The sequence below is a fragment of the Apodemus sylvaticus genome, chromosome 10 (assembly GCF_947179515.1).
Source record: "Apodemus sylvaticus chromosome 10, mApoSyl1.1, whole genome shotgun sequence".
NCBI lineage: Eukaryota > Metazoa > Chordata > Mammalia > Rodentia > Muridae > Apodemus > Apodemus sylvaticus.
Genome location: NC_067481.1, coordinates 36,854,117 through 36,880,399, shown reverse-complemented (window position 1 = coordinate 36,880,399; position 26,283 = coordinate 36,854,117). Strand labels below are relative to the sequence as shown.

At 40.5% G+C, this 26,283-nt stretch overlaps 1 protein-coding gene across 1 annotated transcript in view; it reads right to left on the bottom strand.

Annotated features, from left to right (window-relative positions):
- The window catches only part of Cltc (clathrin heavy chain), a 64,698-nt gene extending 44,782 nt beyond the window's left edge, over positions 1-19,916 (bottom strand). Inside the window, exons 1-2 of the mRNA XM_052194319.1 lie at positions 19,452-19,916; positions 539-746 (exon numbers count right to left, since the gene is read on the bottom strand). Coding sequence (XP_052050279.1) covers positions 539-746; positions 19,452-19,493 — 250 coding nt within the window. The 5' untranslated portion in view covers positions 19,494-19,916. The remainder of the gene's footprint in view (positions 1-538; positions 747-19,451) is intronic.
- Positions 19,917-26,283: the final 6,367 nt, after the last annotated feature.

The following is a 26,283-nucleotide window of genomic DNA, read 5'->3' as shown; positions in this document are numbered from 1 at the left end:
CTAAGCCAGTCTGGGCAAAAAAGCAAGACTCAACTAAAATAATAATGCTACTGATGACAATAAATTTAAAAACAGTGTGCTTGGTATTCATTCACTCTTATTCTCCCCTACCTCTCTCTAACCATTTCTAGCACTTAATGATCTAAGTGAAAAGAAGCCTAAACTGTAAAAAGGCACAGAATAGAGAAACTGATTGCTACAATAACCTCTGATGTTTAGGTCCTAGTATTGTTATGACTTATTACAGAATATTAATTTCATTCCCCTATACAGAAATGCTTTTAGCCTTTTATCATATCAGATATAAAACTTAAATGCATTTATCCTAAAAATTAAATTATTTCAAGTACATCTATTCTACAACATTTCAGAGAAACATTCCATGTTAAAATTATGAACACTAACTCAAGTTCAGGATTAATCTCAATTTTACAGATCTAATTAAATTTATTCAACATATAAAAAGTACAAATCAGTAATTTTATTTGCATACAACACACATAAGAATTTTGAGAAAACCATCCCCAATCCTTTATACCTTTCAGTGCAATCACTTTGCTGGCAGGATTCATGATGGCGCTGTCTGCTGAGATTGGCCTCCGAATTGGATTACTCGGATCATTCATATCAATGATCACCACCTGAGCCTGCTCTCCCACTTTTTCTCTAATGCAAATGAATTTGTCTGACTCCATAGTCAAGGTACTGAAGCCAATGTTTGCTGGGTTGATACCCAGGTTCTGGAGCTGGAAAAAATACAAACCATGTTACCAAACCTGTAAGTAAAATTCAACATTCATATATTACCATCATAAATCCTAATTTAACTATCAATGCAAGACCTATAGTGACAATAATGAAAAAGTAATAGATTTTCTTCATCTTCTAAAAGAAACGTGACATTCAACTGCTGTAGTATAACTAACAACTACAGAGGTCAGAGAGGAAAGTAAAGAACAGAGCAAATTCTGAGGGCTGGTCAAGGGATTTATAATCATTGTGTTTCTTGGTGAATTTTAAGGTCTTTGAACTGTTGAACTTATTCTCCCTTACCATCACTAACATTTAACACAATTATTTATCCACTGCATTAAGCTTCAGGGATCTGTAATTTAAGTTAAAGTAGTATTTTAAAAAGGAGTAAAAGATTTAAAAGGTTAGAATTCTTGAAGAAATTAGAATAGTAGTCTAAGCAGAGTCAAAGCAAGCTCTACCGGAGGGGCTCTAACAGATGCCTCCAAAGCTAGGTAGGATCTTCAAGGAGCCAGTCTAGAGAATTCACTACAGAAGCACATGCTAATACACAGGGGTATACAAATGTCTTAAGGGAGCTAAAGATATTAAAAATACCACTAAGAGTATAGACTAGGAAAGGTTTGAACAGGGGATAAAGATTACACAGAGACACAAGAAAGAATTTCTTGCTGGACAAGCTAAATTTACCTCTTAAGAATAGGGATCCTTGCCGGGTGGTGGTGGCTCACACCTGTAATCCCAGCACTCTGGGAAGCAGAGGCAGGTGGATTTCTGAGTTTGAGGCCAGCCTGGTCTACAGAGCGAGTTCCAGGACAGCCAGGGCTATATAGAGAAACCCCGTCGGGAAAACAAAACAAAAAACAAACAAAACAAACAAAACAAAACAAAAAAGAATAGGGATCTTGAGACTGAAGAAATGGCTCAGCTGTTAAGAGCACTGTCTGCTCTTCCAGAGGTCCTGAGTTCAATTCCCAGCAACCACAGAGTGGTTCACAACCATCTATGATAGGATCTCACGCCCTCTTCTGGCATACAGGTATACATGCAGATAGGGCACTCATACATAATCTTTTAAAGAATCCAGAACTGACAATAAAGATACAAAGAACTATTTAAGAATTTTAAGCCAAACGGTGGTGGCACACGCCTGTAATCCCAGCACTTGGGAGGCAGAGGCTGATGGATTTCTGAGTTCGAGGCCAGCCTGGTCTACAGAGTGAGGTCCAGGACAGCCAGGGCTACAGAGAAACCCTGTCTTGAAAAAAACCAAAAAAGGAAGGAAGGAAGGAAGGAAGGAAGGAAGGAAGGAAAGAAAGGAAAGAAAGGAAAGAAAGGAAAGAAAGGAAAGAAAGGAAAGAAAGGAAAGAAAGATCTGACTCCCTCTTCCTGAGTATCTGAAGACAGCTACAGTGTACTCACATATGTTAATAAATACATCTTTATAAAAGAATTTAAAAAAGAATTAAGTTGCTTGCAATCTATGTAATCCTACACTATATTCCTCTCTTACTAGACAAACCCTACCAAGATAATTAGGCATTCAAACCTTATATTTCCCTATCAAGAATGTACTAGCACTATTCAAACAGACATACACTGTATTTAAAAGTGAAAGGGCAACACGTGGTGGTGCATGCCTTAAATCCCAGCACCTGGGAGATAGATGCAAGCAGATCTCTGAGTCCCAGGCCAGCTTGAACAAGTCAAAAAAAAAAAAAAAAAAAAAACAAAACAAAACAAAAAAAACAAAACAACAACAACAAAAAACTCAGGAAAGGAACAAAAAGGAACACAACAGAATGGAAAGAGAAAAGAAGAAAGAGGGAAAAGGAAAAAGGAATAGAATGGAAGAAGGCAAAAAAAAAAAGAATGACACCTCTGAGGGAGAGGAGTTTGGCATAGACTATTCAGATTCTAGTCAGGATAACAAGGGGTTTGGTCTAGTCTCATGGAGCACAGTTGGGACATTTTTGTATAATAAAAAGGAGAATACTGGTAATGGGAAACCCATTATAAACTGAAGAATAAATCACATAACTAAATATTTTAAGGGTAAAAGGTGAAAGGGCTTGAAAATACTCAAAGTAGCTGGGTTTGGTAATCCTACCTACTTAGGAGCTAAGGCAGAAGGATCCTGTATAAGGCTATACCACCAGACTCTTAACTCAGGAGATAAAAAGAGACAAAGCAAGAACAAGAGAGCAAGAATGGGAGCGTGGGTGTGTGCGCATGTGCATGTAGCAAGTGAACTAAATTAAAACTAAAATGATTAGATGTGTTTTAAAACACACTTAAATGATGACCATCTGTACAAGTAAATAAATAACGGCTTTCTCTTGAAGTCTCTCCTAGACGTTAGCAAAGGACAGGGACAGAAAGGTGACTTGCTTGCACCTCTGTAAAGGTTAGCAAGTTCTTCTCCCTGCCTGGCACTACTTGAGGCAAATGCCAAGGTAACTTACCAGTTCTGCTCCCATTTTCCTGTAATATAGGCAAACAGAAAAATACACTAACAGTACTGAACAGGGTCAGCCACCATTAACTTTCTACTGGCTTAGACGCACCAGTAGAGTAGAACATATAAAAGGGTCCCATACTAGATAGCTTTGTTTAATGGTATTTGTACAGAGCAAATCTTTTAAAAATGTAGCAATACTTTTAAAGGTTTGGGTTTTTTTTTGTTTTTGTATTTTTGAGACAGGGTTTCCTGGATGTCCTGGAACTCACTCTGTAGACCAGGCTGGCCTCGAACTCAGAAATCTGCTTGCCTCTGCCTCCCAAGTGCTGGGATTTTAAAGGCGTGCTCCACCACTGCCCGGCTGACACACACCTTTAAAATCCCAGCACTTGGGAGGCAGAGGCAAGCAGATTTCTGAGTTCCAGGCCAGCCTGGTCTACAGAGTGAGTTCCAGGACAACCAGGACTATACAGAGAAACCCTGTCTCAAAAACCAAAAAAAAAAAAAAGGTGTGCGTCACCACTGCCCAGCACTTTTAAAGTTTTTATTTTCAAAACAGCCAGAAAATATTATACCAACTATAAAGGTGTGATGGTACATGTTCTATGCCAGAAAAAGTGATGCATTCAGGAGGTGTAAGTCTACAACTTACATCAATTTTTTTCAGAAGAGACCCAGCAATACACAACTATAGCCAGATTTCAGTAGTCTTGACAAAAGATTGCTGCTCAGCTAAAGACATCCTATTCTGAGATACGCTTGTCTGCTAGTTTTTGTTGTCAACCTGACACAACCTTCAGTCACCCAAAGAGGGAATCTCCCTGAGGAACTGTGGACCTGTGGGGGAAGCTATGTGAATTTGTCATTTGCCTGTGGGTGGGTGGGTGGGTAGCGCCACTCCCCAAGCATGGCACCCTGAACTGCAGAACCTCTCTCTGTGACTGGGTTGGATGTGAGCAATACAAACAAAACACAGGAAAGCTTGGGAATTTCAATAATAAAGCTTATTTCTTAACTTCAAAGAGCTTTTATTTAACTATTCTGACAATCTATAGAGAAAATGAATTTAGATTCACATGCATACAATAAACATTCAAATGGGAAAAAAGGGTTCATTACATTCCTATGAAGCCACTCACCTCATGGTCTCTCACTCAAGCAATTAGAAATATTTTCCAATAATACAATTAAACATATAATTCCATTCTCATTCTTAAAAAAAAGTTAATAGGATAATCAACAAAAGCATACTGCTTATCAAATGCTTCTTTTTGAGAAAGACATGATCTCTGTAACCTGTAGTTTGGTTTCTAGGCTAATTTGTTTGCCAAGTGGCACTGCTTTAGAACCTAAACTTGAATTTACCTTACAAAATATAAACAGACTTACTGGCAAGCAAACTCCAAACTTCCAAATGCCCTGGAATTACCCAGTCATAAACAATTTGCAACCCTTTTCCTTATGTATGAGCCAGGAGTGGTGGCGCACACCTTTTATCCCAACACTTGGGAGGCAGGGGCAGGTGGATTTCTGTGAGTTCAAGGCAAGCCTGGTCTACAGGCAAAGTTCCAGCACAGCCAGGGGTACAGAGAGCAAAGGTCTTGAAAAACCAAAAGGAAAAAAACCTTTGCTTTATGATCTCTTGATTGCGATTTGGATCAAAGGAAGGCACTTTAGTCTAAGATTCTGTAGTAGTACAATATGGTAGTTCAACTTTTTCACACTCTACAGTAAATTTTAAATTTTGATGATAAAGTTCAAGTAGTATCTAAAATTAATTGCTTTTCTGGATTCCTCATAAAGAGCCAAATGTCTGGGTATAGCCCGGGTTTTTCCACTAAAGTAAATAAAGTTCCTCTAAAGTGGATCTGTGCATTGTTCCTTCCTCTCAAGCATTTGGAATGACAGTACCTGTTCTCAGAGCTGTGAGGATTTAATGTGAAACGCTAAAACAGTGCCTGATACTATCAGGTCTTCACAGACACTATCAGTAACTACACACAGCAGAACTGTGGGCTCAGCTCAAGTCAACTTTCATTGCATTTCATTATCTGCTTCATCCAGCTGTCCACAGGTCTTGGGTGTGAATTTCATTTCACTACACTGATAACTGTTCATAGGCTCTCAGAAATTTACAAAGACTCTGAAAGAAATTCTCTCTCTCCTGATCATTTGGTTTTTAAGACAGCCATGCTATGTAGACCTAGGAACCCTACAACATACTATGCACTCCAGACTAGCCTTTAACAGACAGTAAGGAACAGGGCTACTTCTTCCTCAGGGCAGACTTCAAGGGTGTTCAGTCAGTCTGTCTGTCTGTCTTCCTTTCTTTCTAAGACAGGAACTCTTTTTTTTTTTTTAATGTGAGTACACTGTAGCTGTCTTCAGACACCCCAGAAGAGGACATCAGATCTCATTATAGACGGTTGTGAGCCACCATGTGGCTGCTGGGATTTGAACTCAGGACCTTCAGAAGAGCAGTCAGTGCTCTTTTAACGCTGAGCCATCTGTCCAGCCCCCCCCTTTTTTTGTTTTGAGAAAGAAACTATACTTAAGGCTTGTAATTCTGCTCTTAATTTTATTAACTAAATTTAAAAGAAAATAATCTACAAGCCCATGCCACGTATTCCTGAAAAGTAACCCTATTTAACTTTTTACCAGTATGCAGAACAGCACTGCTAAAGCCTTCTATCACAACTGATGTCTCCAACATCTACGATGAAAAAGGAATCTAGTAAGTAGACAATTACAGTGAATTTCATAATTTAATAGTAAAGTTCAATCAGCATAAAAAATTGCCAGATTCTTCCTGAAGAATCCAAATGTCCCTAGTTTTTTCCACTAAAATTCACCATAGACAACTTAATCTGTGTATTGCTTCAGAATACACAGATGAAATGCTTCATCTTAAACATTTAGAATGACACCACCTACGTAATCTCAGAATTGTAAAGATTTACTATGAAATGCTAAAACTAACATGAGGTTGATTTCAAAGTTGCTTTCTTCCTAAAACACAGAGGAAAGGGAAATTTGTGGTGCAGAAAACTCAGCTACTACTTTCATCAAGACACACAATGAGTCTAACTGACAGCAGCTGCTTTCTATCACTTTAAAGCTACCCCGCCCAAATTAGACTACACAAACAATCACTACAACCTATTTGATGGCCCCAAACTGAGGGACATTTCACACAATTATACATAACTGTACCTTTCCAAAAATGCCTTAATATAGCACATTCTAGATTTTAAAAACTCAACCTATTATTGTTTGAGTGATCTTTTGATACAGTCAACATCATTGCAGTAACTGGCTAACCCTGAGCAAAACCTGAGATAATCACATTAAGTCATAACTTTCAAGTATCTATAGCTTAGCTTTGAAAGATATAACTGTATATTCATTTTAGGAAACATATACGACAGGGTATATTGAGAAATAAGTATCACATCTGCCAATCACTGTTAAGTAGTTAAGAAGTACAGTTAATCAGAAAGAATACAAGTCAAATGAAATAAAACAGTTAACAGCTGGTGAGGTGGAGGGTCCATGTTTGTGACTGCAGCTCCCAGGAGGCTAAGGCAGGAGGAGCACAAGCTTCCGAGGAGCCAGCTTAAGTTTCCAATGCCCTCCCTCCCTCTCCACAAAAACTAACATCTGATGGGTATGAATAAAACCTGGACCTGGAAATTCTGTTCTAAATCAAAATTCATGCAAAGAATGTTTTTTAAAACTTTAGACAGACTGAAAGCAACACAAAGATGTGGCTGAGATGGAGATTTAAACAAATCAAATACCAGGTGATGATTTGGACTTATTTGCAGATACTCAGCTATTAAGTATCAGCAGCTAATAAAAATATAATTATAAAATGTTCTTACCTTCTAAAGACATATGCTTGAGTATTTAGAGGTAAAATACTATAGAAATTTGAATCCCTGTAAAATGTTTAAACAAAATGTAAAAAGTAAACAGGGCAAAATGCTCTACAAATCTATTTAGACAGTGAGCTGGAGATGGAGCTCAGCTGGTGGGGCACCTGGCATCAGAGGTGAGACAATCAGGCCCCACGGAGCTGGAGTACAAGAGGTTATGAAGCACCCAACCTGGTGCCTCATGAATCAAATTCAAGCCTTCTGCAAGAGCAGTACATACTCTTAACAGCTGAGCCATCTCTCCAGCCCTCAGTTTTGGGGGTTTTGTTGTTGTTTTTATTGAAAAGGGTGCTTGGCATAGTGATGCAAGCCTGAATCCCTGCATGTGGGAGGCAAAGGCAGGCAGATCTCAGTGATTTGAGACCAGCCAGAGTGAAGTCCTTTCTTAATTAAAAATTTTTAAAAAGTTACTGATTTAACACACATCAGGCACTTAAGACCATATAGAGACACTGTATGGACCTAAAGACTCAAAATGTCCCTAGTTTTTTCCACTAAAATTAACCATAGACAGGGAGGTCTGTCCTTCCAGTTACCAAGCAATATGACTACAGCTTGTTACAATTTTGAAACAGACTGGAGCGAAGGCCATTCTACCATTTCCTAAGAAAGCTTTGCCCAGACAATTGCTTTGTTCTTCTTTTCCTGAAAAGAACAGGTAAACCTGGATAAGTCAAAGAACCAGGAAACTCTGAGGTAAGTCAACATCAGAATGTAGTGACCAAACCATAAAAACACTGTTAAAGGACTGCATGGACCATAAATATGCGCAGTCTGGTAATACACATGCAGAACAAAATACTAGCAGAAGGCACTCAATAAACTCAATAAAACCACACTACTGGAAGCTGTAAAGACAGTTCTCCCACTAATACACCACCTGAGTCTGTCTCTGCCATCACGTGCAAGTGTTTTTGTGCCTACTAGATAATAGGTTTGCTCTGCTTCATCCATCCAGTCCTCACCAGAAGAGCCAGGAAGAAATGAATCACAAAGCATCTTCTCCAGAAGTACACCCAAGGAGGATATGTCTCACTAAGTGCCTAGTAAACATCAGCTGAAAAACTCAAATACATTAAAGCTTGTGCTCCTGACAGCATTATTTAAGACTTACACGCGTTTCTCAAATAGTGCTTGACACACTTTTCAGATCCTTGTTTCGCCTGAACAGTGACAGCGTTGGCAAGTATGTATGAGCATTTCAGACAAAGTATTTTCTGAGCGCTCTATGTATGTTTCTGTTAATTCTTGTAGCATGGAAGGACTTAATAAATAGGAGCCACCAATTTAAAAAGTAACAATTTTATATACTTATAGTTATTCTAGAGGCATGCGCTTCAAGATTTAGTTAACTTCCTACCTAATCTAAGTATTTCATTCAGCCTAATTTCTTCTATAAGCTCCAAGCATCCTCTATCTTCCACTGGTACTAAACACATTGAAAATGCTGGGCTGTCACTTCACTGAGACCTTCCTGAAAACTAGAAGGATGTCAAAAACTGCAGTTGCTGTAGTTTTCAGGAAATAAAGAAAAATGCTGAGATCGCAGCAACCCTGGGCTTATTCCATCAACAGGATGTCAGCCATTGTTTCTGTTGGCTCCACAAATTTTAAACAACAAATAAAAACACTTTTAACCTTTGCTGATCCCACACTTAAAACATGCATGTTCTGCCAGGCAGTGGTAGCGCATACCTTTAGACCTAGAACTCAGGAGGCAGAAACAGGTGATTCTCTGACATTTGAGGCCAGCCTACCTATAAGATTTCCAGGACAACTTAAGACTACACAGAGAAACCATGTTTCAAAAGGTAAACTAAACTAAAATAATGAATCTTTTTTTTTAAAGATTTATTTATTTGAGTACACTGTAGCTGTCTTTAGACACACCAGGAGAGGGCATGGGATCCCATTACAGATGTTGTGAGCCACCATGTAGTTGCTGGGATTTGAACTCAGGACCTCTGGAAGAGCACTCAGTGCTTTTAACCACCAAACCATCTCTCTAGCCCCACTAAACTAAAATAAAAAATAAAAAAAAATACTGGTTTGTTTCTCCTGCAGGAGAGTCTCTGACGGAATCACTACTGGGAGGACTTCTGACTCTCGGCAGTAAATGGAAAACTGAAGGCAATGCAAGCAAAAATCACAGCCAGAGACATGGACTTTGAACAAGATGATGAGTTGGATCATACCAGAGTCTCCTAAAGATCTAAAGAATTTTTCCTACCTATAACCTACTACTTACCGAGAATCAAAAAAAAGTAATTCTAAATTTATTCATTCATTTAAAAATCCAATAATCAGATAAAATATTTGATCATTTTTTACCAAGCTCCAGAGAATATAAAAGTTTTGTGTCCAAAATCTTGAAAATGGAAATGGCATTCCAAGATTAGGCCCTTTCTTATACAAATGCCACAGTGCAGGCAAAGAACATACCAAAGGGAGGAGAGGGGACTCATTCAAGAGCTCAAGAATGTACAGACCCGGAGCCGGGCGGTGGTGGCGCACGCCTGTAATCCCAGCACTCTGGCAGGCAGAGGCAGGCGGATCTCTGAGTTTGAGGCCAGCCTGGTCTACAGAGTGAGTTCCAGGACAGCCAGGGCTACACAGAGAAACCCTGTCTCGAAAAAACCAAATCCAAAAAAACCCAAAAAAAAAAAAAAATGTACAGACCCTCTGGGTTAGTCCCCAGGACTGCATAAAAAACGACAACAAAAACATCACCTCCATAGCTGTTAGGTATGAACACAGATGAGCAGACAGCAGTTTCCTGATATGACTATCTAAATCCACTTCTCTAGGTCCTAACTCCTTGGCACACAGTGTTTAGATGCTCAGGTCACATTCAGTTCAACCCCAGCAATCCCACTGCTAACCAGTGGGTTAGGAAATTAGACGTAATGCTGTACTGCTCGTTTTCTGCTTGGATTACTTATTTATAGCATGACCAACTTAAAGTTTACCAAGTGCTATAAATTACAAAAGCAGAATCATTTTATTTTATAAGTTACTGAAATATTTTCTTATGAACTTAAGTGTCACAAATTTTAGGTTCACATGAATGAATGAAATTGCATTCAACATGAAGAATTTCTGGCTGTGTCAAAATCACTTAATATTAGTATTTCAGTTCAAACAAGACTGCAATTATTAATTAGTTTGTCTTCAACTAACACCAACTAAGCACCTACTACTTGGCAACTTGATTGTTTTTTGAGAAAGGATTCAAGTGTATAGTCCAGGCTGGCCCACAATGTGAGAGTCTTCTGCTTCCCAAGTGCTGGATTTTTTTTTTTTTTTTTTTTGGTTTTTTGGATTTGGTTATTTCGAGACAAGGTTTCTCTGGATAGCCCTGGCTGTCCTGGAACTCACTCTGTAGACCAGGCTGGCCTCGAATTCAGAAATCCGCCTGCCTCTGCCTCCCAGAGTGCTGGGATTACAGGCGTGTGCCACCACCACCCGGCTCCAAGTGCTGGAATTACAAGCACGTCTCCCCATAGCCATGTTCAATCCAGCATTTTAAGTACTATTTTTGTATCAAACTTTTTCTGTATTAAAGTCTAACTTTATCACAATTATTACTGAGGAAATTGAAGGGGAGGAAGCAGATATTAGGCTTTTAGGGACTTGTATTCAAATTGCAGATCACTGTTTCCAAAAGGAAAAAACCCTCCATCTCAGTAATATACAACGGGTTAAAACTTAAGACCACTGCATGTGGTGGCACAGTCACTCACGCCTAGCCTTGGGAGGCAGAGGCAGGTGGAACTTTTTGAGTTTAAGGCTAACATGGTCTACACAGGAAGTTTCAGGCCAGTTAGGATTATATAGTGGGACCCCGTCTCAAAAAGAAAAAGAAATATCTTGCTTTTATTTGGTCAAGGAAAAGGGATATCTTTAATGCTTATAGTAAGTTTTAGTTTATCTTGTTTCCTTCATATAAGCAAAGTTTGTCCAGTATCTAAAAATAACTTCTATTCCATTTATTTTGGTCTCTTTAATTCCTAAATATGTAACCTGTTCTTGGCCAGGCACAGTGGTACATGCCTGCAATCCTAGGACTCAAGAGGCTAACACAGGAAGATGCCAAGTTAGCTCTAGGCTGAGCTACACAGTAAAATCCTGCCCCTTGCCTGCCCATTAACACAGCAGAAACAAGACAAAAGTCACACATAATGTGTGACTCCATTTATGTAAAATAGACATAAAATTAAGTTCCTAGAGATAGAAAGCAGATTACCAGTTGCCAAGGAATGAGAAGAAATGAGAGGAAGATTGCTCAACAGGTATAACATCCATCTCAGGCATTAAAAATGTTTGAAAATACATACACCTAACTGATGTCACATTTAAACACTAAGTCATTCAATTTTTTATTTGGAAATGAGGTCTTCCTGTAAAGTCTTGTCTGATCTCCTACTCAAATCCTCCTGCCTCAGCTTCCCTAGAGCTGAGAATGCAGGTAAGTGATGGGTTTCCAAGAGCTGCCACAAATGCGGCACAGCGTGCTAGTCATTGTCACATTAAAATGGCTAATTTAGGTTTTGTGGATTTTATTTTTAAAAAGAGGTTTGTAAAGGCTAGGGTGTTAGCTGAGAAATAAAAGCTTACACTTAACTGGGGCAAGGTCCTCTGGGTATTACTGCCTGCAAGTGAGCACATACACACATTCACAGGCAAAAGCTTTTAGCCCCTTTAAAAGACTCAGTAGCCTTAATAAATAATCCAGTCATCTGCCTTTCTTTACACAGGGAAAGTAAACCTGTGTTGGAGAGATGGTGCAGAAGATGAATACTTCCTGCTCCTCCAGAGGACCAGAGTTAATAAAGATTCTTTCCTGGAGGATGTTTTATGATTAAAAGGCAAACAAGCACAAAACCATCTTGTCCACAGTTCAATATACAGACTACTGCAGAATGGAGAAAGATAAGGGTTTCATAAACTATGTACCTCTTACAAGGTTTCTTTTTACCTGATTAGTCATCCTCAAATAATTAAGGTCCACTCAGAGTTATCTAAGTCTATACATTTATAAATTCTACAAGCTAAGCATGTGTAGTCATTGGTGGTTTCATTTCAGATGAGCCAGCTAATTGGAAATAAATGAAAGCAACTGTTAACCAAATACTACTCCTCAGCTACTAAGACTCAGTTCCAACAGTTTAAGACCATCAAAACACCATCATCTCTAAGACCCCTTGGTGTGCATCACTATAGGGTGCTTCCCTTCCCTACTCCAAAAATAGCATACGTATAGAAAACGAGAAACGGGAAACAGTCTGGCAGAACTCCAAGAGCTTGGCCTCAATAATAGGCAGATTGTAGTTTTCTCCTTCAACATGCTGTGCATGTGTGCCTGAGTCGAGGAAAGGACAACTCTCCAAGGCAGTGGGGACAATTACTATTTACATGTACATTTGAAAGGCTATGCATTCTGCCATCAACACAAGCTACACCGTCTAACTTCACAGCTGCCAGGAAGTATATACTAAATGAGGAAGTTGGGACAAGCTAAAATCCTGACATAATCAAATAAAACCCAGACTGGCATTTTCCAGAATTGTACACTGCAGTTTAAATTTCATAGTATGACGAAATGTGGCTTTAATAAGTTTTGTTCCTATTCTTTTCAGAAATAACTGAAAAAGAAAGGCTGCTTTACCTAACTTAAAAGTAAACAAAAAAACAAAACAAAACAAAAAATACTTATTAAGTCAGAACAGGAAGTATTAACACTGCATTACTATAAATCCAAAACCATGAATATACAATAAAATACACAACAGTGGCTTCAGAATGGAACACATTCTTGTCATTAAGAAAAGGACAATAGGAAAGTCCCAAAGCTTCTACTTTATAAGAGGAATACAGATAATCCTGGTCACAAAGTAACATGATTCTAATATTTCTTGAATATTTTATGGCTGAGAACTTTGAGAAAAACCCCCTTTAAAAGTATCATCTAAATAATTAATGCAAAGAGAAAAAAAACAAATGCTGGCTCATATAAAAGCTATTATGCCAGACATGGTGGAATGTACCTGTAATTCCAGCCCTTGGGAAGCCAAGTCAGGAAGATGAAGACTTCAAGGGCACTTGTCTACAAACACAGCAAGGCCCTGTCTCCAAAACAAAACCACCCAAAGTCAAACTGCTGGGGTTAGAGAAATGGCTCAGCAGTTAAGAACACCAGCTACTCTTCTAGATGACCTGGGTTCCATTCCCAGCATCCATATGGTGACTTCTAATAGTCCAGGGGATCCGATGCCCTCTTCTGGCCTCTGTGGGCACTGCATACATTTGGGGCATACACCTACATACAAAAACACTCAAATGCATAAAAAAAAGACTAAATGTATGTATAAAGAACACCTCGATATACAACAAGAAATAGTGATAAATATTTTTAATTTTATTTATTATAATGTATGTGCACACAATGTGTGTGTGCATGTACATGCATGCCATGCTACATATGTGGAAGTCAAAGGACAACTGTGCATTCATTCAGTGCAAGGAGTTCAAGTGTGTTTGGGTTTGCATAGCAAAGTGCCTTTACCAGCTGAACCATCTCACTGATCTAACTGTAATAAATCTTGCAGTTAAAACTATAAAGACTATTCATTGAAGAAAGTACCTTACCAAACTGAAAATATAAACATTAAAATCTAATCACTATCTGCTTGGTCCCATAAGTTAACTGCAGTAACTTCAGCTTTCTCATTTATAAAAGGAGGCTAATTTGAACTATCCAGAAGGACGAACATAAAACATTTAACAGGTTTTTAGTACATAATATTCAAGTGGCTGTAATAGTGAATAGTTTGATTTTGAGGGCGATTAAGTCTTGACAGCTGTTTCTTTCACAGCAGGAAAAATTAATACTTCCCATAACACCGAAGAAACTCAGAGCCCACATTTGACAGGTGTACTTTGAATTAATACATTCAAACCCAAACTTTTGGCCATCTTCAAGTTAATAACATTAACTAGAGCTCATGGGTTGATGGAAGACAACTAAAAGTATGACTGTCACTGGCTTACAAAATAAGTTGATTGCATGTAGTTTTGGCAAGGCATATACATAAAATGAACTCATTCTAGTATAAAGGACTATCAACTATGAACTTATTTCCCACCTCAGTGAGTATATTCACTTCACCTTAAAGAATGTGGAAACAGGAGGACCAGCCTTCTTGATTACACAGCTAAGAGACACCCCATCTTTAAAAAAATAATTAACAAGCTGGGCAGTGGTGGAGCACACCTTTAATCCCAGTACTTGAGAGGCAGAGGCAGACGGATCTCTGGGATCTCTGTGAGTTCAAGGTCAGACTGGTCTACAGTACAAATTCCAGGACAGTCAGGGCTATACAGAAAAACACTAGGGGTAAGGAGGACAGGGCAGTAAGGTGTAGTGGGGCACAGGCTGCAATCACTCTAGATGCAGGGAGACTAACAAATTCCAGATCAGTGTGGTCTACACAATGAGACACTGTTTCAAAAATAACAAAGGGAGGGGGGGGACACGACCCAACTATATTATTCATATCCATGGCCATAAGCAACACCTCACACTGAGCTCTTGAAACATGGTTACTGTGACTCATTTTACATTCCTCCAAATCAAGTAACTAACAGATGGCAACTAAGTCAACTATTAGAAAACTCAAGAAGGCTGGGTAAAGTGGAGCACATATTTGATCCCAATGCAAGGAAGGCAGAGACAGGTGGATCTCTTTGAGTTTGAGGCCAGCTTGGTCTACATGAATCCCAGGGCATTTAGGGCTACATAGTTAAGACGCTGTCTCAAAAAACTAAAAGCTAAACCAAGATAAAACAAAACAGAAAACCTTAATTTAAAAAATTCAGCCATGCAAATTTGGTTTTCTTACAATAAAGCATATAATCCCTAAATACATACTGAATACCTCCAAAGGAAAAAAAAGGACAAGATCAAGATGTCTGAATATAAAATGCCCATTTTGAATAAAATGCCAACTAGCTAATTTTATATTGATTATATCTAAAATAGTAGTTTGGGTATAATGTATTAAATAAAACATGAACTGCACCTATAATTTTCCTTTTAATTATGACCATCACATGTTTCTGTTAGTCAGCACTTGTCTCTGGACCTCCTTTGTTCACTGTATCACATCACTAATCATACTTTAAACAAGAGGAAAATCTCTTCCCTAGGCCAAAATCCAACAGGAAACAAAATAGTAGTTTCTTGCTCTTCTCTTAAAAAAAAAAAAAAAAAAGAATTATTTATGTCTATGAGTACACTGTAGCTGTCTTTAGACATGCCAAAAAAGGGCGTCGGATCCCATTACAGATGGTTGTGAGCCACCATGTGGTTGCTGGGAATTGAACTCAGACCTCTGGAAGAACAGTCAGCGATCTTAACCACTGAGCCATCTCTCCAACCCTCTTGCTCTCATTTTTAAACTGTCTTCAAAATATGATTTATGGCCAGGTGCGGTGAACACACAATAATTCCAGCACTCTGGAGCCAGGGGCAAGGAGATCTTAGTTCAAAGCCAGTCTGGTATACACAGTTGAGTCACAGACCAGGCAGGACTACACAGTTAAGACCCTCTCTCAAAAAACCTAAGAGGGAATGCAAACCCCATTCTGTCTCTGGCCCCTGAATACTGCCTTGAGCCTCACCATGTTCCACTGTTAATGTGAGACAGGACCAAGGACTGAGTGAGGACACAGCACACAACAGAAGTCAATCTGCTCTGCTCCTCACTCTCTAGGCCTCACTTATCATCACTCTTCCTAAAGAAAGAAACCCCAGCTACAATCAGGAACAACTATTCCAACAGCACACTACCCAAGTTCCCAAGACTTTAAATTTCACAGCACATTAAAACAAAAACTATAGTTTTATATACCTTAAAGTATTCCCCAATCAGGGTACAAGTATTTTCATTAAAGTTGGTCAAACTCCTTAAAGCTGAGTAAACTAACATTTAAGAAAATTCTGGGTAGAACAGTGGTGGCACATGCCTTTAACCCCAGCATTGGGAGGCAGAGGCAGGCAGATTTCTGAGTTCGAGGCCAGCCTGGTCTACAAAGTGAGAGTTCCAGGACAGCCAGGGCTATACAGAGAAACCCCGCCTGGTGGGGGGAGGGGGGAAATTCTGAAAAAAAAAATCTGTCCTCAGTTAAGAAACGATTTCCATGGTGGATTAGAGTCTACTTCAGGTCTCTTCTAGTCTACCTAGGCTACCTCCCAAGAAAACTGTTTTCTCTTTGAAAACCAAAACCTTTGCAAGGAACCTACTATTCAACTCAGTAACACATTGCATGCTTGCGTTTATGTATCAAGAAAGAAGAATAGGTTGGAGAGATTTGTAAATGAAAATTAAAAGTATCCAAGTGCTCAACAAAATGTGCCAATTGCAAAATGCTTAATATGCCAAGAATTGAAAACTGCAGGCAGTGGAGCTTTGTCTTCTTGTCCTTTGAGACAGGGTATTGCTGGCTGGCATTGAACTTTCTGAGTTCTGCAGCCTAGAATTTGTTTCGAATCTGCAACTCAACAAAGATTCCTTCATCACATAAAATATTAAAATTATGTGAGGTAGTTCCAATCCTTGATGATAGATCTTCATCTAAACAAATGCACAAAGGGATATGAAAATAAATAACAATTTTTATTTACAACATTCTCATAAAAAGTTTAAAATTAATTTAGAGTTTGCTGTTAACTTTCACAAGTGAACTCTACACTCTCTAGGTCCTAATTTTCCAGTTCTTCTCCTATGTGTTTTAGAAAGTTGTTTTCTAAGCAGAATGACAGAGGCTTGGAAATCAAAGACTTAAGATGACAACTGAAATAATCCTTACACTGATGTGTTAAAAGAGAGGGAATAAAAATCTGAGATCAGGAGATACATTATCTTGGAAAAAGATTGGTGATTTGCCCCTTTGGCACAACTGATCTCTGTTTACTAGAGTGGAATCCTACTAGCCAAAGCTTAAAGTGTAACAAAGTCCTCCAAAAAATAAACATCAGAGATCTTCAAGAATACTTGTAAAGCTATTTTATAAAAATGCAAAATCTTTAGCCGGGCGGTGGTGGCACACGCCTGTAATCCCAGCACTCTGGGAGGCAGAGGCAGGTGGATTTCTGAGTTCGAGGCCAGCCTGGTCTACAGAGTGAGCTCTGGGACAGCGAGGGCTATACAGAGAAACCCTGTCTCAAAAAAATCAAATCCAAAAAAACAAAAACAAACAAACAAACAAAAAAATCTTTAAATTTAGGAAAACAGCTTCAAGCATTTGCAGAAATTGCTACTCACATGCCACACCTGCATTAAATCTGTTTTTAATTAGTGGCAAGTTTGGATTCCAGTCTGTAAGACCATTCAACAATTCTGGTCTTAAGTTTAATAGAAATGAAAAACTATTACTCAAATCACCAGCGATGATCATGTGATCAGCAGCTGTCTTTGCTTCTCTTGTGTACGGTTGATATACATATTTGCAGAAAGCTATTTCTGGTGAATTCAGTATGGACAAGTGTTAATCTCAAAGACAGGAGAAGAAAAACCAGCAACCCAAATCATGACCAAACTAATTAAAGCAAGCAATTAATCAAAGCTAGATTTTTTTTCTCTTGTTAGTATACACAGGCTGCCTCCCTCTTAACTCAGCCTGAAGAGCACATTGTCCACTAGCATCCAGGACAGTACCTTCCTAACTCTTCATGTTCTTACCAGAGGAAACTCAAACAAGCTTGAATTAAGGACAAAAATTAACTTCTCTGTCAGCATTGTCACTTGACATAGAGATCTTATTGCCAAAATCAAATGAATTATTTGAATACCAGTGATGACTGAAGTATATTAAACTCATTTTATGAGCAAAGATCTATTATTATTTACACTTAAAGTCCTAAAGTAAAATAATTTGTTAATGTAAGCAACACAGTCTATAAAATCTATAAAGAAATAGTAAATTATTTTACGTGTAGCTGAATTTTAGTTAACCCTCTTTATTATCAAACATCTTTCATTTCTCAAAGGAGTAAAGTAAATCAGATTGTCTTCAATGATAAAGAACTCAATAAGTTACCAATATTTGAACTGGATCATTGCAACTCCCCTCATGAAATTAGCCCTTCAGAAGATGGAGCTGAAAGCAGTTTCCTTTATGGGGATACTTGGGGGAAAGTCAATTAATTTGAATAAACTATAATGTCAAAGAGTCAGGACAAGTGAACCAGGAAAATCAGCAGTTCAGAAGAAGCTTAATTCAGCGAAGCCCTCCAATGGTCACCTGCCTAGGCCAACTGCTGGCAGGTTGCCATGCTAGACAATGGTGTATTGACTCCAGGATAAGGTGCAGTGGGGGGCGCCCCAGCCTATTAACAAGAAGCCAGTTACAGATCAACTTGTCAGGTACTGACTCAGAGCAGGTATGCACTTACAACCAGGCTCTGCTAAATTCCACGCAGTCCTGTGAGACATAATCCTGCCTTCATCCCACAACTACCTGCTAGATTCCAAAAGGCCATAAATAACCTCTAAATAACTCTCCCTACCTGCAAGAATCAAAGGGAGCCTAAGAACTACACTAACCCTCGAAGAAACCAAGAAAGGAAAAATATGCGCGTTCCCCTTGGGACCTTGACCCCAGACACCCTGAGACTGACACCGCCCCTAGCCGCCCCTCTATCTTCTTTCTGTTCCTTCAGAGAGTGTGACCTTCGGTTCCTTACAGATTCAGAGAAGGCAAGACACAAGCCACTGCTACCCTAACCCCAAGGTGCCTTTCTCAGTTGTGAGCTGCAGAGGGAGGATGCAGCTCCTCCCCAACCCACCCGCCACACAATTCCTGGGTGCAGACTCGATGTAGAAATGGGAATGGACCAAGGGTAGGTGACAGTCCTGCGTCGCCCGGAGTTAACCAGAAATCTTGCTCAGGGAGAAACGCGCGAGAAGCTCCCCCACCTAGCCCCTACCCAAATGAATGAACTGAGTAAAATGGGAAGGGGGGTTTGGTATGCGCAGTTCTTGCAATCCAGGAAGCAGAATAAGAGGCCGTCAGACGTAAGGCCTGGCCTCGCCGCCCTTTGCACTCCGATTCGTCATTTACATCCTAGTCTCATATCATTTAACCCTTTAAGCTTTTAAGGCACTGTCCTTCCTCCACCTATGCCAAATACCGACACCCCCCACTTCCCTTCTCTCGATCCCCTTCGGGTCGGGCCGCTAGCTTCTTCCTTCCCATTACACTCGAAAAGTCCCTCAGCAGCCCCGATTCACACGCACCTGGAGATGCTCCTGAAAGCGAATTGGCAGAATCTGGGCCATGGCGCTGTCGGGGAGTATGGTCTCCTCCTGTCACTGGGGCTGCAGGGCAGTGCCTGCCCGGGCTCTCCAAGGGAGAGGAGGAGACGGGGAAGGGGGGGGAGGCTGGGCTCAGAGGGATACTCTCCGGGGACGCAGGGAACTGGCAGGCAGACGAGAGAGCTTGGGTCGGGGGCGGAGGCTCCAGGGGCCGGGAGAGCCGCAATGGCGGAACCGGGAGCAGCGCAGACTCCGGAAACGGCTGAGCCCTGCGGAAGGATCCCGAGGCAGAACTCCGCCCAGCCTCCTCACCCCGTCCGCCTTATGTAGCCTTCCACGGCCGCCGCGCCGCGGTTGGGCGTAGGAATTCAGGGACGCAGTGCGCGGAGCGCTCTTCGCTGATGCGGCATCAGGGAAACAGAGAAACCGAGGGACTACTTTTTCTAGACTCATCACTTTCCCCAGGCTCAGGTTTCTCCCTTCTCCCCTCCCCCCCCTTTTTTTTAAACATTTTGCCACATCATGCGACTCGGGGCGAACTACGTCATTTCCGTAGGCGCTGTGGACCCACCCACGCACTTCCTGGTGCACGTGATGCGGGTAGGGAAGGGTCGGTTGAAGGCTGCCAGAGTGGAGGGCGAAAGTTAGGGACTGGCCGCTGCGGCTCTCGGGGATGAGGTGGCGGTTGAGCCCCCTGCCGGCGTGGCGGCCGGGCCGTGAGGACACCGAGTGCCTGAGGAGAAGGCTGCGGCGTGGGTGCCGCGGTGACTAAGGGAAACGGCCCCGCCGCAGCGCTCTTCGGGCGGCTGGCTGCGGCGCGCCTCCCCCGCCCGGTTTCACGCAGTGGGTGGTTGCTGACACCTCCGGGAAGGGGATCGTGCTGAGCTGCAAGCCTCCCTGCCCTGACGCACGCCCTTCTGACGCCAGGAGAGTCGTATGGCTCTCGAGTTCCACAGATAACCCATCTCAAAGGACAGTGAAGGCCATGTGAGAAGTGTCTCATGCTGGCCCCTGGAGAGCGCTTCCGCGGACATTTTGGTGGACTTAGACCCAGCCTAGTGTGTAGAGATCAGTTTGGCCTTCGAGAATTGGAATGTTCCGCAACGGGAAAATCTTAAGATTTAGATCAAAGGATGGCTGGTGAAAGAAACCTCAAGGGCTTTCTTGGAGCGGAGGGATTGACTGTTAGTCATACACGTTATAGGACCATTGCCTGTAGTAGCAGAGTGGCCGATGTAAGTCCTTCAAAACCGGAGCACCTTGCCTTCCTACAGCAGTAAGGTATCTGCAGCATTCATCAGCGATTAATAGCCTCCCCAGAGCTCTTTACATCAGAGTGTAAGATGTAATGTCTCACAATAGCACCAATATAAGGAAGATTTAGAGAATCCAATTCCACATTTTTCGTCTAAATCCCCCTGAAAGTTCTTGAGAAAATGACTTACGATGACACTTTCACCTAAAGAACATAAGACACCACTGGGTATACAATAATTTTGCGTAAGCGGTTTTGCTTAGAGAAATCTGCTTAGTCATTTCAGTTGCTTTTAGTGTTTCCCCCAAATACTGCCTTTTTCATACCTGGGCTGAGGAGAACCAGCAGTGAAAAGGCAGACAGACCCTGTTGTGAAGAAAACTCCTGCCACCATATTTAGAATTCTTTGCCTTAGTGTAATTTCACTTAAGCACTTAAATGTGCTCTGTCCTGCAACGTTCGAAATGGTTGCTTTAATAAGAGTCTAAAGGCTTTAGTCCTTTTTTAAAAGGGACAAATTCTAAAAATTAATTGTTTTATTACAGAAATGTCAGTAGCTTAATTGAATTGCACTTTCAATCTCAGAATTTGGGATGTAAGAGCTACATCATGAACAGATCACAGTTTAATTTATTGAAAAGTGCCTTGTATTTTCATACAGACCCTACAGTTGTAAGGACAATTCAAATCCCCAGAGCAGTTGATTTTACTTCCTTAGTATGGAATACCTAACCAAAAGGTGCACTGAGACTGCTTTGTCATCACTCATAGAAATTTCAAGAATGAGTTTTCAGAAATCATTTTTCAGAAAGAAGAAAAGTAGATGGTGATATCCCAATCATTCTGCTTATTAATAGGACTGCTATCTTGGCCTGCCAGACTCTTCTCTCAGCCTAATATGAAAGATGGAAAAAACACTAAAAGCAACTAAAATGACTAAGCACATTTCACTCAGCAAAGGCACTGTATGCAGTTAATGCCCTTTTTTTCTCCAAGAGAAAAATGGATTAAATGATAATGCTACCCAATGCTGGGGACACTGTGGTGCTCGCCTGTAATCTTCATACTGGAGGGTTCTGAGGCAGGAAGATCTAGAGTTCAAGATGGCCCTACCACGTAGCAGGACCTTGTTCCCCCAAACTAAAACAGCTCCACACTGGCATGTCTCTTAAAGATCAGTAATTTGTTGTAATAAAAGATGTTTATTAATGAGACCATGCAAGCTAAATTTCTGACAGGACAGAGACAGTTCCCTGGTTTAGAAACCCCAAAGGCTGAGGCACTTAGTTTTCTAAGCTATACCTGAAAGACATGATTTTAAAATAGATAGCCTGATAAACTCTAAAACAAATCCTGCTATCCAGAGTAACTCTTTTACCCAGAACAGATTGCTGCAAAGGATGAGTCATCACCCTGGCTTTTAGTTTGCCATGTTTTAGTAAAGAGGCCATGTTACTTACTAAATGGTCAAGGTCTGAGTTTGAAGCTATTTTTACAGAATTATCAACAGCACACCCTTATATAGTTATCGCCTTAACAAAAACATTGCTTTGTATGTTATTTTGAGGATTGTAGTTTCTCAAAATCTACACAAAAAAATGTATTGTTCATCAGTTCTATATTTTATGCCAGGAACTCTGAAGTGGTTGTAGATGTGTAACCATCCTGGAACACAAAGCAAAACCCACCACTTTTAGGCTGAGTGTGCTAGTACATGCTTGTAATTCTAGGACTTGGCACTTGGGAGGTCAGTATAATAGAGTCAGGAATTCAGGGCTGGTTTCCTATATTGACCAGACTCAGCTACATGAGACCCCACCTCAAAACAAAAACCTTGATAGCCATGCATGATGGCTCACACCTGTTGTCTCTGCCCTTCTGTGGGTGAGGTAGATGGGAATTCAAGGGCAGCCTACACTACAGAGAAACTTTCTCCCTCACTGCTCCCCCAGCCCAAAGCCAACCCTTTTTATAGGATTCCTCCATAGTTGTTCATCTTAAGACAATCCCAAAGCCTTTTAAAAACAGCTTGGGGTAAGTGCTATGTAAAAGTCACAGAGTAAGCCGGGCGTGGTGGCGCATGCCTGTAATCCCAGCACTTGGGAGGCAGGGGCAGGCGGATTTCTGTCCAGCCTGGTCTACAGAGTGAGTTCCAGGACAGCCAGGGCTACACAAAGAAACCCTGTCTCAAAAAACAAAAAACAAAATAAAACAAAACAAAACAAAAGGTCACAGAGTAAAGACATTCATTAGATAGTCAATGATTAATTGGAAAATAGAACTCTAATGCTTCATACCAAATATAATACAGATTTTAGAAACCATAAGACACACTTTGGAATTATACAGGTAAGATAACTGGTTTTGCAATTAAAACAGCACCTTGGAAATACCTCAGCCACTTAGAACTACTGGTAAGAATGGAAGCAGGAGTAGGGGGTCTTTAGCTTTTCATGCAAGATAAGAGAGAACCATAGCACTTGCCACTAAGAAAGCCAATCTTCCTGAATCTCAGAGCTTGGTCAACAGAGTGCCTGCCCACTGTGTTTCAGTTGAGTACAAGCAGACGGTAGGCAAAGTTCCTCAACAGAGAACAACAGTAGACAAAAATCACACGTGAAGCAGCATGGCCTTTCTATTTTAGTCTGAAATGGACCTGAGTTTATTTATATCTGTCTTTCACTGTCAAGCTATTCTAGAATCCCTATAGACAAGTTTTATAATGTGTCAGGGATGGCAATAAGATCTATGGTGAGTATTCACCTTAATAGCATCAAGTATATTCCAAATGAAAGGCTAAGACTAATTTTGTGGGAACCAACCTTGACTCTGGTCACATTAAATAGCTCCCTCCAGTTTCTAACAGAATCTGGAAGAGGAAGGGAGTAGCTTGGAACATCACCTTAGGAGGTCATTTCAGGCAGTGTGGCGGGTCGTACCTTTAATCCCAGCACTTGGAAGGCTAAGTCAAGAGAAAGATCAGCCTTGAGTTTGAAACGAGCCTAGACTACATAGTATGTTCCAGATCAGCCTGTATTGCAGAGTAAGACCCCTGTTCTTAAAACACCTGGGGCTGGAGAGATGTCTCAGTAGTTAAGAGCACTCTGTACTCTTCCAGAGGTCCTGAGTTCAATTCCCAGTAACCACATGGTGGCTCACAACCATCTGTAATGGGATCAGATGCCCTCTTCTGGTGTGTCTGAAGAGAGTGACAGTGTACTCACATAAAATAAAAATAAAATAAAACAAAAACACCTCACCCCAAAAAGTCATCTTAGAATATAGTTTATAGTTGATTCATCATGGAATCTGAATGTCAATCATATCCTTTTCCCACCCAGTAACAGGTCATGAAAGCTTGAGAGGTTCTGCTGAATGAAAAGGCAATGAGAATAAGTTGTGGGAATGATTTGTTACATGGCTTTCCCTCCAACATTTCTTAAATATGTGAATATGGAGGCCAGAAGGCAACCTCAGATGATTCTCAGGAACTGTCCCCCTCATTTTGGTCTCTCCGGCCTTCAAGTGCAAGATTATAAGTATATACCACATACCACCATGTGCTGATAAACACCTATTAAAACTGAGAGGGGATCAAACTCAGTCTCCGTGCTTACAGACCAAGCATTTTGTCTTCTAAGTAATCTCCCCGGTTCTATACACGTAGAAATGTCTTTTTCTTGGCCTAGAGTTATTACTATCTCCAGGTCAAAGCAAAGTACGACCCACAAACATGGATGTTCCTTTAACAATCAGTTCTGACACATTCACATAGTTTTCAGTAACAAGTGTATATGCCTTGCAGTAAGCTTTCACTACCTTAGGGCAGACTAGTTAAAGACAGAAACTTAGTAAAGTTTTAGTTAAGTCAGTGATAAAGTTTTAAAGAATTATAACCTAGTTTATGCTTTTAAATATTTTTCAATGTCTGTAATATCAAATACACGGATGTTAAATTCCTTTTTAAAGGCTCTTAAAACTAATATGATGGGGGCTGCCAGTTAAGAATTTCTCAGCGCCAGGTGTGGTGGCATACGCCTTTAATCCCGGCACTTGGGAGGCAGAGGCAGGTGGATTTCTGAGTTCTTCTGAATTCGAGGCCAGCCTGGTCTACAGAGTGAGTTCCAGGACAGCCAGGACTACACAGAGAAACCCTGGGGGGGGGGGGGGGCAGAATTCTCTCAGAGGATCAGAGTTTAGTTTCCAGCACCCACCTTGGGCAGCTCACAATCATCTGGAACTCCAGCTTCAGGGATCCAACACCTGCTCTTTGTATATACATAGAGATATTTTTAAAGTTCAGAAAATTGGTACAGGAAAGCAGTTCTGAATCTTAAAAGATCTTATGTTCGCCACAGTGAAGTTTTTATATAATACCCCTAATAAACATTATGACCTTATGTACCAAACTTAAGAGCACAAGAAAAAGAAAACCTGGGAATGGGGCAGGGCTAGGCATCACATACTAGACAAGTGCTCTACTACTGACCTACATTCTCACACTTGGGAGACAGAGACAGGAGAATTAATGTGACTAAGAAGCTAGCTTGGTGTAAATAGCAAGTTCTAGGATTCCACAAATGCACAGCAAGACTGGTTCTTAAAAAATAAAATTGAGAGCTGGAGAGATTACTCAACAGTTAAGGGCACTGACTGCTCTCCCAGAGGTCCTGAGTTCAATTGCCAGCAGCTATGGTGGCTCACAACCATCCGTAAAGGGATCTGAAGCCCTCATCTGGTATGTCTGAAGACAGCTACAGTGTATTCATATACATAAAATCATTTAAAAAATAGAAAGCAGTTATCAAAACTCACATTCCTTTGATCCCAGCACTTGGGAGGCAGAGGCAGGCAAATCTCTGTGAGTTTGAGGCCAGCCTTGTCTACAAGCAACTTCCAGGATAGTCAAGGTAATACAGACAGAGAAACCCTGTCTTAGGAAAGGAAAAAAAAAAAAAAGCTTGTGAAAATGTTATATACCTGATGATTGGCTTTTCCTGGTTGCTCACATTCTAAGTAACTAACTTTTACATTGTCCATTAATATAACTATAAAGATTCTATTCATTCTGTGATATTGCAATGGTTTAAAAAACTTCATGGCATCCTGATGTAAGCTGTAATACTTCGAATGAGAAATACATAACTCATAGGCTTATGTATTTGGATATGTGGTCCCTAGTTGGTGGTGCTGTTTGGGAAAGCTAGGAGACACATTCTTTCTGGAAGAAGTATATCATCACTTGGGGCAGACATTGAGAGTATATAACTTAGCCCAATTCTAGCTCATTCTGCTTCAGGCTTGCTATTAAAGATCTGACCTCATGGCTTCCTGCTGCCATGCCTGCCCCCCCCCCCCCTTTTTTTCATCTGAAACTTTAAGTCAAAATAAACTCTGCCTTCCTTAAATTGCCTTGGGTCATGCTATTTTATCACAATATCAGGAAAGTAACAAATATAGAAACCTACCTCATACTTAATGATTGCAACTTTCTTTTTCTGAGCCAGCCTTATTAACACCAAGAGCCATAAAAGATTCTTTTAGGCCCACTACCCACAC